The 13,474-nt window shown below is 38.9% G+C and overlaps 1 protein-coding gene across 5 annotated transcripts in view; it reads left to right on the forward strand.

Annotated features, from left to right (window-relative positions):
* The window catches only part of ATP8A1 (ATPase phospholipid transporting 8A1), a 215,598-nt gene extending 208,504 nt beyond the window's left edge, over nucleotides 1-7,094 (forward strand). For all 5 annotated transcript variants that reach the window (XM_080676966.1, XM_080676968.1, XM_080676965.1 and 2 more), the window contains 2 exons: nucleotides 5,169-5,260; nucleotides 6,428-7,094. In XM_080676966.1, coding sequence (XP_080533092.1) covers nucleotides 5,169-5,260; nucleotides 6,428-6,525 — 190 coding nt within the window. In that variant the 3' untranslated portion in view covers nucleotides 6,526-7,094. The remainder of the gene's footprint in view (nucleotides 1-5,168; nucleotides 5,261-6,427) is intronic.
* The last annotated feature ends 6,380 nt before the right edge of the window (nucleotides 7,095-13,474 follow it).

Below are 13,474 nucleotides of genomic sequence, written 5' to 3' on the forward strand. Positions count from 1 at the left end.
TAAATGTTTATACATTTTATAGCAGAAATATTAATTTTGGGAGCCTCTTGGATCCTGCTTGAGGGTTTTATATCTACAAGTTGAAACATCTTAGTTTCTCAAAAAAAAAAAAAAAAAGGAAATCCCAAAGAATTAAAATAAGGGATTGTGGCCACCGCCCTCATTGGAGACAAGGCATTTATTTTTGAATATATTTTATGTGCATGTGAAGCAGTGCATCTATAGACAGGCAAATCTACACTAATAAAAGAGAAACATGCAAATTGACTGTACCTCCGCTACGCCCACAAGCCAATCAGGAGCAAGTATGCAAATTAACCCAACCAAGATGGCTGTGGCCACGGATTGAGCAGAAGGCTTGGGTTTCCCCAGCAATGGAGGAAACCAAGCTTACCGCCCTGGCCTGCCCTGGCCTCCACTCAATGCTACAAAGTTTCAATTATAGAAGATAAATAAATCCCAGATATCAGGGCCTCCACTTGGGTCACCGCAGGGCGTGGCCAGCCTGCAAACCACCACAGGCCCCTCGCCCAGGCCGCCCCACGCCCCAAGGGAACCCCCACCCTGATCTGGGACACCCTTCAGGGCAAACCAGCCAGCCCCCACCTGTGCACCAGGCCTCTACCCTATCTAATAAAAGAGTAATATGCAAATTGACTGTCACTCCAACACACAAGATGGCTGCCCCCATGTGGACACAAGATGGCCACCACAAGATGGCCAGCAGGGGAGGGCAGTTGGGAGGGACCAGACCTGCAAGGGAGGGCAGTTGGGGCAATCAAGCCTGCAGGGGAGGGCAGTTAGAGGTGACCAGGCTGGCAGAGGAGGGAAGTTGGGGGCGACCGGGCCTGCAGGGAAGGGCAGTTGGGGGGGGGGGACCCAGGCCTGCAGGGGAGGGCAGTTAGGGGCAATTAGGCTGGCAGGGGAGTAGTTAGGCATCAATCAGGCTGGCAGGGGAGTGGTTAGGGGGTGATCAGGCAGGCAGGCGAGCAGTTGGGAGCCAGCAGTCCTGGATTGTGAGAGGGATGTCCGACTGCCCGTTTAGGTCTCAGATTGGAGAGGGTGCAGGCTGGGCTGAGGGACAACCCCCCACCCCCATGCATGAATTTTGTGCACCAGGCCTCTAGTATGATAATAAGACTCATAATTTTTTATATCTAACATTAACCAGCATATCATTGTCAGCCATTTTTTAATATAATTTTATATAGGATCCTCAGGTCAATCCTTATTAATTTGCCCATCGCCTTTGTTTGGTCCAAAGCCTTAGCCTTAAAGGAGTAGGGAAGTATGGATGTCAGGTAATTTGGTCATATGGATGGTGATGGTGGTCTCTCCCAGCCTTTCCCTGTATTGTTTATCTTAAAGCATTGAGAACATTGCCCAAGAACTAAGAGAACAGAAACGGTATTTCTCAGTTGTCATGCTGGATTTTATGTGTGTTATATAAATTTCTAGGGGGTTAGGATAGGCACAGAAATGCTTTCCCCGGCCTACTCATCACTGTGACAATGGTTCTGTCCAGCATTGGTAGAGAAAAGTGACTGTACAAGGAAATGCTCTCTCCTCCAGAGCAGAGATTAGGCCCGTTACATTCATTGTTTATCTCCCCACCACCACCACCTAGTACAGACAGACAGCTGTCACATGCTACACATTTAAGCATTCAATCAATGAAGGGTGATTTACTTTCCTGAGGAGATCCATTTTAATGACCCAACCAAAATAGCCTGGCAACCCAACATAAAGACAAATACATATTTACCTCTCTCAAAAGATTACTGAAAATACTTTATGGCAGCATGTTCCAGAATAGTAAGTGGGTTTACCTATACTTTTTTAAAATATATATCTATTGATTTCAGAGAGGAAGGGAGAGGGAGAGAGAGAGAGAGAGAGAGATCAAAACATCAATGATGACAGAGAGTCTTTGATTGGCTACACACACCCCCACCAGGGACCAAGCCCACAACCCAGGCATGCGCCCTGACCAGGAATCGAACCCAGGACCCCTCAGTCTACAGACCAATGCTTTATCTACTGAGCCAAACTGGCTAGGGCTACCTATACTTTTTTAGTGTTTCTAAATGAATTATTATTTTAAAACATGGTATCATTCCACCTCACCTCCATCAGATATCCAAGTTGCAAAATTTTAGTGGGTTTGAAAATAAGGTAACAATATTTAAGTGGTAGTTGTTGTGTATGTAATTGCAATAAACAAAATCAAAATTTGCATAACTTGGCATGTATATGAAAGACCATACAGATTGAGTAAAACCACTAAGAACTGTGAAGAAGATGCAGTTTTTAATGAGAAGGAATCCTACTCACATTTCTTCTCACACTGTGTTCAGCTATTCGACAAAACTGAACTTTTCACACACCTATTCATGGTTAACATGTTACCAGCATACTTTGTCATGTGACTTGATAGTGATATCAGTATCCATAAACATCAGTGGCACAAAATGGCATAATGTTGACCTGATGCGTAGCTCTCTAAGTAAGGTAAGATAAGACTAGAGAAAATAGTAAACACAAATCATCATCACTTCCTATTTATTGAGCACCCCCCTGTGAATGGCATTTCTAGTCTGTAGGAGGGACTCCGCTCTATAAGAAATAATAGTAGGTAGCTAAAGCAGAAAACACACAAAACTCATAGCTACTAAGGAAGTGGAGTGTGAGGATTATAAATTAAGCACATGTAGCCGTAAGCATCTCCTGTTAAAGTAGTGTTGAATAAACACCAAGGCATCTTTTATTTTGTGATGATCTCTGTTCTAATTGATTTTATATATTTTTAATTGATTTCAGAGACAAAGTGGGGGGGAGGGAGAGAGAGAGAGAGACATCAATGATGAGAGAAACATTGATCAGCTGCCTCCTGCATGCCCCCTACTAGGGATAGAGCCCACATCCCCGGCATGTGCCCTGACCGGGGATCAAAATGTGGCCTCTTGGTTCAGGGTCCACGATCAACCACTGAGCCACACCAGCCAGGATAGTTGATTTTTTATAACTTTTGGGGATCTGGCAAGTGGTGAGGGGAGTAGCATTTGCTGAGTGCCAGTCACCATGCTGGAAACTATACCATTCACTGAATCCTCAGTCAGCCTAAGGTTAGGGTTGTCCTCTTATACATGAGATGGCTGAGAGGGTTTGCCTAAGGGGGCCCGGCTAACACATAACAGACTCAGGATTAAACCAAAGTAGGACTGCAGAGTCCATGCTCTTTCCAGGCGATGTGCTCCTTCCCCAGGAAAGACTGTCTTGTAGCCTTTTTTTTTTTTTTTTAGCACTAGACATGAGCTTTATATATAACAGCTGAGTGAAATTCAGTGTCACGTTATTTGAAATGTTACTAAACAAAATTACATTTTCTTATATATGTGAATTGCCATAATGTGAAAGTCAAAACTCTCATGTCCGCCTTCTTAACACTTTGATGTTGTAACGTTAAAGCATTATGGGTTTAGGAAGGCCAGCCTGAGACCTGGAAAATGTATTTGTGGGGGGGCGGGGGGGAGCTGCTATATAATGATACATTACCATCCCCTCGTATTCTGTAGTCATTTCCATTTTACTTCCCAGCCCCCCAGCTGGCCAGGCTCTGCTAGCAAAATCAGGCCACCTGCTGCTCAAGCTGCCCACTTCCCCAAAGCAGTTACATATTTCAGTGTCCCTCAGGGTCCCCCGGTCTGTAATGTTAGATCATTTTAAAGTGGAGTAAGAAAAGTGACTGTGAAAATGGCCCCTTTTCCTTCCCCTTATCTGTTTATTTCACTGGCAAAAGCAAGTTCTGCAAATATTTGCAAAACCACTGGAGCTTTAGATGAATTAGCTTTCTTGCTTTAATGTAGCTAATTCCCAGTGACAATAAAGTATGTCTAATAAGTACCAGTTAACATCCCTAGACTTTAAAAAATATCTGTGGAAGATTACTACAAATGTCAACATTTCTAAATATTTTACTTCAGCAAAAGCCTAAATATTTGTGTAATTACAAGTTCATTTCGCAGAGGATCCATTTTTTGGTTTTTTTTCTTTTACATATGATTAAAAATTGTTCCATTTCAGGGTCTCAAAATAATTGGCAAAATACTGAACTAACATAACTTACAGCAATTTAGCTGAAGCTTTTATAGTGGGGAAAATGCAAGATGGAAAATTTTCAACTGAGTCAGTTCCAGTGATTAAAACAAAATTGTATAAACATTTGCTGCAATGCATATAGATTTCTTATTAGCTCTTCATGCTTATTATGTTCTTTGATAGCAAAGCAAAGTTTTATAAATCAACCAATGGAGAAATGGCGTGATTGGGAGGATTGATGATGTTTCAAAGGGCATTTCAGGATTATCATTCAAATTCATGTATTCAACCAATATTTGACTTCCCTACTATGTGAGACAGTTCTGTGTGTATTGGGGGGGGGAAACTGATGCATTATTTCTCGCAGTGTCCTTTTAGAAGTTATATAATTAATCATATGAATTCGTTCCTGTAGAAAAGATTATTCTAAACATTTAATGAAAAATGAATGTTTTCTTGTCATTTTACCTACTATAATTATTTTCTGAAGACAATTCTTTTATTTTAAAATGCAACTAAGGGACACATTTCATATTGTATCAGAGGTAGTGGAATTTTCCTAATTAAGTAGTCTAAGAAATTTCTTCTTTGTATAATTTCCAGGATTTCTTTATATAACTAAAAAAAAGCATATTGCATACCAAAATATGCTCAAAGTAGGAAAAAGCTATAATAGTAATTAATTATTGTAATTCCAAAAAACTGTTGTGCTTAAAATATACGTAGTAAGTCAACTAAGATTTTAGAAGCAAATAAACTATTGAAAGATTTTTTTTTATTTTTTATTAATTGTATTGTTAATAAAAACAGGTTGTATATTTCCGTTTGACTTAAATATAACTGGGAGGTGGGGAAATCTTTTGACTGGATTATTGGGGACAAAATAGTCTTCTATCTAAACTCGTGAAATCTCATTAGCTGAGAAAATGGGGGTAAAAGAGAAATCACTAGACCACAGATTTCTCAGGCAATCTTTTGTTTAAGCCTGAGTCTCTCTGGTGGTCCTGCGGGCACTCTGGGGTCTCTGCTGAGCTGATAATTCATTTCGCACGTTTGCACCTGCTCTGCAGCCTCACAGAGAGGGCACAACTGCTCAAGAACGTCTTTAAGAAGAACCACGTAAACTTGTACCGGTCCGAGTCGCTGCAACAAAACCTGCTCCGTAAGTATTTGAGTTTTGTTGTTGTTTTTTTAAACGCTGCCATTACTTCATAGCATTCATGAGAACAGTGTTTTGACTTTAGGGACATTTAACTCTTTAAAATTAGCACCCACAATAACTTTTGCATATTTGGCAACATGTTATGTAAATAGCAAATGTTTAGAGAATCCTTTGACCTCAACCATCTCACTTGTAGCAGGAAAGACAGAGCACTTTAAAATCTTGCTGCTTTCATTGAAAGAAAAATAATATTTCCACATGCCCCTTGCTTCCTTAAATCTTAAAAGGAACCAGTAAAATAAATCTTAACTCTTAAAAGCTCCCTCTGTATTGTTATCTTTTCTACTTGAATAACTTTGCAATAGCCTTTTCAGCTTTCATGCAGAACAATGAAACATATATTTTCCCCTTCAAAAATATTTATGAACATTTGGAGTTGTAAGAAATTACTAGGTATCATGCCCTCTTAACATTTCAAAAGAATATAATATATAAAACCCTGTAGTAAATGTATTTATGTTAGTAATATATCTTTTGTTTCATGTTGTTTCCACATATAATTTATTTTTATTTATATATACTCATATTGAATGCTTTTGCTCTTTATACTTCAAGAGATGTGATCCCCTGGGGAGCCATGTCTTATCCATGTGCCCCACCAGCCCTGTTGGGGCTTGAGTGAGTTCATTTGTAGTTGCCCAAAGCCAAGCAGAATATTGTCTGAGGGAGAGACTATTTCCCACCATTCGTAGTTATATGTGCTTAGCACCTCTTTGCTTTTATTCTCCCTTCCCTCTCCTCCGCCTAATCTATGTGGACATACAGGTACCCACTTGACTGGGCTCCCTACCCCTCTGGAAGCCAGGAAGCAAAAATTAGAGGGGTTGAACCTGAGATGCCAAATGGAGAATTGAGAGGGATTGAGAGTGCCCGCTCATTCATCTAGGGAGAGAACTTACAGACTCTAAGCCAGTCATCCGTCCCACTCCTCATGTAGCACTTGAGTCTCTGTCCTTTCCCAACATTAAAAATTAGTGTCGTCATGCTTTTAAAGGGGGGAGGGACGCATTAGTTTGCCAAGTTAGAAAATGAGCACTCAGAACTCAGACTAACAGAGATTTCCAGTGACTTCACGATGATGATTTCTATTTTATCTTTAACTTCCAGACGGGTATGCTTTCTCTCAAGATGAAAATGGAATCGTCTCACAGTCAGAAGTGATTAGGGCCTATGATACCACAAAGCAGAGACCTGACGAATGGTGATGGGGAGGGGCGGCCGGCAGGCTCGCTGTGTCACTGAGGAGGGCTCCCAGGTCTTCACCGGAATCTGCTGACCAATCCCAGCCTGGTCCGGGAGGTGAAAGGTGGATCTGAGCTCGTGTCGTTGACTGACATTCAGATTCATGTATATTATAGACATAAGCACTGTGCGATCTACTGTAACACCATCTCTTTCAGATTTTTTTAAGTATTTGCCAAGTCTTTGTAAAGAGAAATTGAAAACGACCTTGAATTTTGCCGGGAGTGCTTTCTTACACTGAGAATAGATCAGTATTCTTAAGCCGTTATTGTGGGGCTGTAACTGACAATTTATTGGTTATACCACAAAGCGACCAACCATTAAAAAACTCTAAAATGGTAATAAGTGAGAGGGGCTCTTGATATCCAGACTTAGATTTCAGAATATGTTGGAGGAAAAAAACCAGCATTCTTAAGGAACTGACTCACCTTACTGAACAAAATTTCTAAACAAGACATTAATAAGTGTTTGTGTCAAAAATTGTCTCGATATGTGTTTGCCAAAGAAGTTCAATAAATGTATTTCTCATGCAGTAGTCATTTGCCCAGAAATTTGAGAGTTTACCTCCAGTTCTGCTATAAGATCTGCATGCTTGACTTTTCAAATCTAAGAATGATTTGCAAAAATGAGTATTTCAAGGCATTTGCTACTAAAATCTGTGATGTTGCACCTTTGGCCTTACAAACGCTTCTTTCTTGTCTGTCTTGTGTATTTGTTCAAGTTAGAGGGCACGCGTGGGAATGTGACTCTGTCGTTACAACACTGATTTCTAAAACTGTGTTTATGTCTCAGTCCTTTCTGATGAGGTTTCATCATCACTTAGACTTTTCTAAAAAATCTGGCTTCTGCTGTAGATTGAGTGATTATCATTTTGTCTTAAAGTTTTCCCTCTCAAGAAAAATATGCTTATGTATTCACATGGGATTTCTCATGCTTCTTTCGGGATGTTTGAAATACCGTGTCGGACAAACGCATGGGCTTTGTCCTGTGGTGTGGTTCTCCCTGTGCGTTCCCACCGGAGGCGCCTGCTGTCTTATGGAGCACACACCGTGTTACGCTGACTCCCTGAAACCTAAGGCTGAGAATTACGTCACAGTTCACTTGTCAAGCAGCTCCCAAAATCGGTCACATGCTGCTAATTGGCACAAATAAATAGTACATTTTCCCCATTAAAAAAAAATACCTGTGTTACTCAAGCCTTATAACTTTACCATCAAAGAACACTTTTCATCATGAGCTGGTTTTGTTCATACGTTTCAAACTGTATGTTCACTTTCATTATTTAGAACATTTCCAAGGCCTCTGAAATGCCTGTTTTGCTACCTACAATAAATGGTGAAGGGGCTGTTTTAAAACCACAACCAGTTTTCTATACTATTTTTAAAATAATTCTTTCATTTAGGAAGAACTTAAAAGGAATTCTAGTTTTTAGGTACACTTCAGAGACTGATGCAAACTTTTTGCCTTTTATTCCCAAAAAGCCTGTTTGCCTTTAAGTGGACTTACCAGCAAAATAGGTAGAAATTCCTCTTTAAAAAGAAAAAACTAAACTAGAATTGAGAAGAGAGGTGATTTTCCAAATCACTCCTTGAATTGGATAATTTCACATGCTCTTCGCCCTTTTTCTCAATCTAGATTTAAAATTGGGCTGCACACCTTTTCTTTCCCTGTATTTTTAGCTATTTGGTTACATGCATGCCTCCCACATTTTTCTACAAATAAGAGAGGCTATCACACATACATAATTCTAACGTAAAAGGGGCCAGGAGTTGACATACTTCACTTCCCAGACCCTTCCCACTTGGGCTTTAGATGAAGAGAATCGTGAATCAAAACATCCGGCAAAGTCATAGGTGTAAGGTCATCCTCAAAATCCTGAAGTCACAGGCCTTGACTGTCCACCGAGTGGATCTACAGAAGTGGCTTTTCTCGGTCTCCGGACAGTTGAAGTCCAACCACAAAAATTAAAAAACGAGAATGACGGACATCCCTCCAGAGAAAACCTAATAGCAGTTAACAGACACCGGGGGCTTCCACTTGCCCGCACCTCAGTGGTGGCATTCTTCTCCAAAGCTTTAACAGGAAAATAGGATGACTATAATAAAACCTAATGTTATGACTTCAGAAAACTAAAAGTTCTATTTTACCTCGAAACATGGATTGTTTCTGTGGAGCTCTTCAATATGAGGAGAATACTCATGGTTAATAATATATAGGACCATGATCAGAAATAGGACTAATTTATGCTTCTTTTGTCCCATGGCCCTGTATTTGAATTATCAATATTAAGTCCATTTTTTTGCTTCTTGGGTGGGAGTGGGGCAGGTTGGGGGCGGGGGCAGCAGGGAGTGATCTCCTTAGTGAAACTTAAAATATAACATCGCAATGGCAGTGACCTCATAGTGCTGAATTAGAGAAAACCCTCTGGTTTTTCAACCTTCCCAAGGAAGAAAAACGTAACACAGTTTACCAGGACTACAATAAACAGTTGAAGTGACTTTTAACGTGTATTTTCTGAAAATAAAGGACACGTACTCTTCCATTAAAGAGTCCCTTGTAGGGACTCTGACAAATGCTAACACCGTTGCTTTCAATATTTACAATTCAGAAAATGCTACTTACAGCCGAAAATCCTCATTCATTTCGGATTGAAAAGCTGGGAGTTGCTTCTTTAATGTTGAATAGTACACAGTGACCCTGTGCATGAACTTTCTAAATGTTTTATATAACATATAAAAATATATTGGTGTCTCACACCCAGAAAGATGCTATATGGTAGAAGTTACTAGCAGGGAAATGGTGTTTCTCAGGAATGTAGTAAATTTAAAATGAGATCTGTGCTGGCCACCCTCCCACTCCCCACTCTGTCTGATGCAAGCCTGCTTCAGCAGGCTCGTGAAGTTAATGGAAAGCTTCTTCTGATCAAGTCAGGTGACTGTATTCAGCTCAATAATATTAGCCATTTACATAAATTGTATGGTCATTCAATAGGATCAGTGATTCCTCTTAATTTCCAGGGGGGGAGGGGGTTAAGCATTTATTCTGACCATTACATTTTATATTTTAATTTTGCAATTCCACATCCTAAATATCCAATAGGAAAGTCACGGGACAGCTTGTTGGGCATTGTGTGCGCTGTACACCACTCACTAGTATAATCTGCCATTTAAAACATTCTTTCAGAAAACGAGTGCTGGTCTGAACGTAATAGATTGTATATTCATAGTTTTAAGTTATTTATAACAAGGTCACCATTATTACAAAGCAAAACAATCGGTAGTGTTTATTTCTGTGTAGTTGCCCTTGGACAGTTCCTGATTTTAAAACTTGTATCATCAAGTAAGTCTATAATCTCATAATCTCTACAAAATTTATCAAGAAAATGCCCACCCCATTCAATCATCTGGGCCACTCCTATGAATTCTTTTTGTCAATTACTTAATGTAACATTACACCATACGGTTTGTTACCTAAGTAATGCTTTTTAATGATGAATATTTCTATAATGCCTCTTAAAGAGACCATAGTCTGATTTTTCTCACATTAAAATAACTGAAGTCACTTTGTGAAACTTAGTTCTACTTTGCTGCATTTTAATTAACCTTCAACAGCTATTAAAATGGAATGTAAGTTAAATTTTAAAGGAAAGGAAATAAATGTTTTTCATTTTCCATCTTGATTTATTTTCTGTATGAGAGCAGCTGTGTTTTTGATAGGTTTATGGTTTGCATGAATTAATATTTAAAGTGGTCCAGGCCAATGCATGGCTATTGCTGTAAATCTTGATGTTTATTTTTCCTTTTAAAATTCTATCATGGCTTACCTGGAATTTAATATTCAGTGGACAAATTAATTGGTCCACTGCACAACTTTTTTTAATAAGTAAATTATTTTATAAACAAATTTGAACAAATTTAATTGAAACTTTTGTTTAGCTGGCCTCTGAGAATCTTTCTTAATAAAGCTCACAAACCTCAGCAAATAAATCTCCCTTAAGTAGGAAAAAAGCTAGATTTCATAAACTTGCTTACTCTGAATTAACAGCAACTTTCCATAGGTAAATCTGCTCTTGCAAAGATGTGAGCAGAATATTAAAAATAATAATAAATATTTTTATGTTTCTTGGTTCTAGAATAGAAGCCATAACTGCAGTAAATACTGTTTCTTCTTTGTTTTACTACTTGAAGCTTCATTTTTCACATTTTCGAGTTTATTAGGTTAAAAAAAAATACAAAAAACAGGCAGCCTTGCAAAGCAGCTACTATGGAAAATTGCAGTTTGCATTCGTGATAAAATTATATTTTCAGCCCCATGAAAAGCCATTCCTGCCGAAACTGCTGTAGAAATTTGTGAAGCTGCATGAGTGGAGAGTGTTGAATCTGTGACCATAGTAGTTTTCTCAGGATTGTTTATGTCGATGTTCAATGCAAAGTGTTTTATAAATAGTTACTAAGTTGAGTAATATCCCGTCCTATGCAGTGTTACCTGTCATTGGCCTTTTGTGAATGTGCATGTTTTAAACTGCAAATTTTAAACATTTTGTCCTCTAATTGTTATTAAAAATGAAATAAACTTTACCATTACATAAAAAATACTGTTAAAGTTTTAATTGCTAGTTTTAGAAACTATATTGTTTTATAAAACCTTCAAATCCACATAACTGGTCTGAGAAGGGGTATCCATTTAATAGCTTTATTAACATATTTTGTTTACAACCCAGTGATACATAAAACATCCCTTCTCTTTTACCCACCTAAATGAAACATGAAGTGGAGTATATTAACATTGGTTTAGTAAGAAGGAGAGTTTTGAGCATTTTTATGGTCAAAAAGAGAATATTATTTTAAGTGAAATTACTATATTCTGATTCTGCAGTCAGAAGAGCCTTCCAGGACTGTCCCCCTTACATATGCAGATCAGCCTGCAAGTGAGCAGCTTTCCCCCTAGGGTAAATTTCTTAAGGTCTCTACACCCACCAATTTTTTTTTTTTTTTTTTTTCAGTTCATGAGAAAGTGGTTAGGTTTAGCCATTACATTTGCAGGAAGTAACCAGAAAAATGATGAAATGGCCATGTGATACACAAGTACAGGAAACATCAAAATGAGGACAATGGTTTCATCAAAAATAGGCATGGTTGGCTAAAAAGTAACTGGAGCTGCACTCAAGCAACCTGCTGGCATAGTTCGCAGGCCCTGAGGAAGCAATCTGAGGTGCCCCTGGTTGTATAGAGTGAGGGCCCCTGTCCTTTCCCACAGTCTTCCCAGGGACAACAGTTGGGTGTGGCTCCCCCAAGCAAAACAATGTGCATACAGTAAAGTTACCTGTGAATTCTATCGAATGGTTTTCAAATTCACCTTTATTCCCCTTAAAGTAAGCACTGTGTGTATACGACCCTTACTGTAGGGTGCCTTCTGATACTACCATAAGGAAACTTGAAATGAATTCTTATAAATTCAATATGCCATCCTCATTTAGAAGCTTTTGTATTCTTATGGCTGTGGTACATTCACTTGTTATTTTAAGTTTAAACTATGTAACTAGCGATTCAAATAAGAATTCTCTGTCAGAATAATTTCATTAATTAAAATTGCAATACTTAATTGCACTTTTAAAGTAGCCATGTACCTTAAACTATCAAGGAACAAATGTTAACAATTTGTTCCTTGATAGTTTAAGATGCCCATAAATTCTTACTTTTTCTGAACACATACTCAGTAAACTTTTTAGATTATACAAAGGTAAACTGACCCAATGAAATTGATCACTTTGCTAATTGTGATTGTATATATTTTCAGGAACCTTTTTGGTTATCTCATTTTAGGCAGGAAATTTCCTATGGACTTACTAGTAGGTCAATCTGGAAAATTCTTCACCATGAGAAGGAGCTAATAATGACATCAATAAAGAGTGGAGAGGCAGCGGAAATAAGAGGGGAACAGTCTCTCCATTTGAACAATGAAAAGTACAATCTGTTGGCTTTAGAATGAAACAATCATTTTAAAGCAAACCTACTATACTAAATGTGGGGGGGGGGGGGCGGGGGGCGTTATGCAGATGATAAAATAAGCTCACAGGCCATTAGTACCCAACAGGGTAGGAAGGTGCTCTGTCCCAGGCAATAACGGTAAATGAGCCAGGTATCAGAGGAGGCCATGGATTGTCATGGACTAACTATCAAACCATCAGACCATGTTCTCTGTTCCCCACCCTCCCATCAGCAGTTACACCTGCCCTCCCACACTACTTAACCTTTCATTTTTATTTTAGGGTGCCTCACTGCTTTCTATCATTTATCATTGACTTAACGACACAGCTCCCTCCCTACCAGAATGCCAGTGATTTGAGGCAGTGACCCTAACTTCCTATTTCTCATGACAGCCCTAAACAGTAAGGTACCATTAATATTTATATTTTACAAATAAAATTTAAAAAAAAAAAATAACACAGTGAAATGAAGTGGCCCAAAGTCAATCAGCTTATAAGTAAGAGCCAGAAAACTAACCCAGACACTATGACCCTAAAATCCGTGCTAAATCACCTTCTGGTTTCATGTTTCTCATGTGTAAAGGAAGAGACATTTGTCATGTAATATTTCTATCTGTGTTTTATATCCTTCTAGGTTCTCATAATGTAGCACAAACACTACTGACCCTTGTGATCCGTTATCTATAGGACGTGTACAGTAGTACACAGTCACTGTTCCCCCAATAGATTTTCCTGAGAAAATTAGGCCTTCTAGGTATGAATCATAAAGAGTGAAGACTCAAATTCTTTGTGAAAGTAGCAAAGCAGCAGACCAGTTTCCTCCACGTTCTGGTAGTGGCGGGCTGCTGTGAGCACCTCTGGGAATCTGAAGTGATCCGATGTTAGCTTGGCTGTCCAATCTTTCCAAACTGAAGATGTCATCAAGT

The sequence above is a fragment of the Plecotus auritus genome (genome assembly GCF_963455305.1).
Source record: "Plecotus auritus genome assembly, chromosome: 1".
Taxonomy (NCBI): Eukaryota; Metazoa; Chordata; class Mammalia; order Chiroptera; family Vespertilionidae; genus Plecotus; species Plecotus auritus.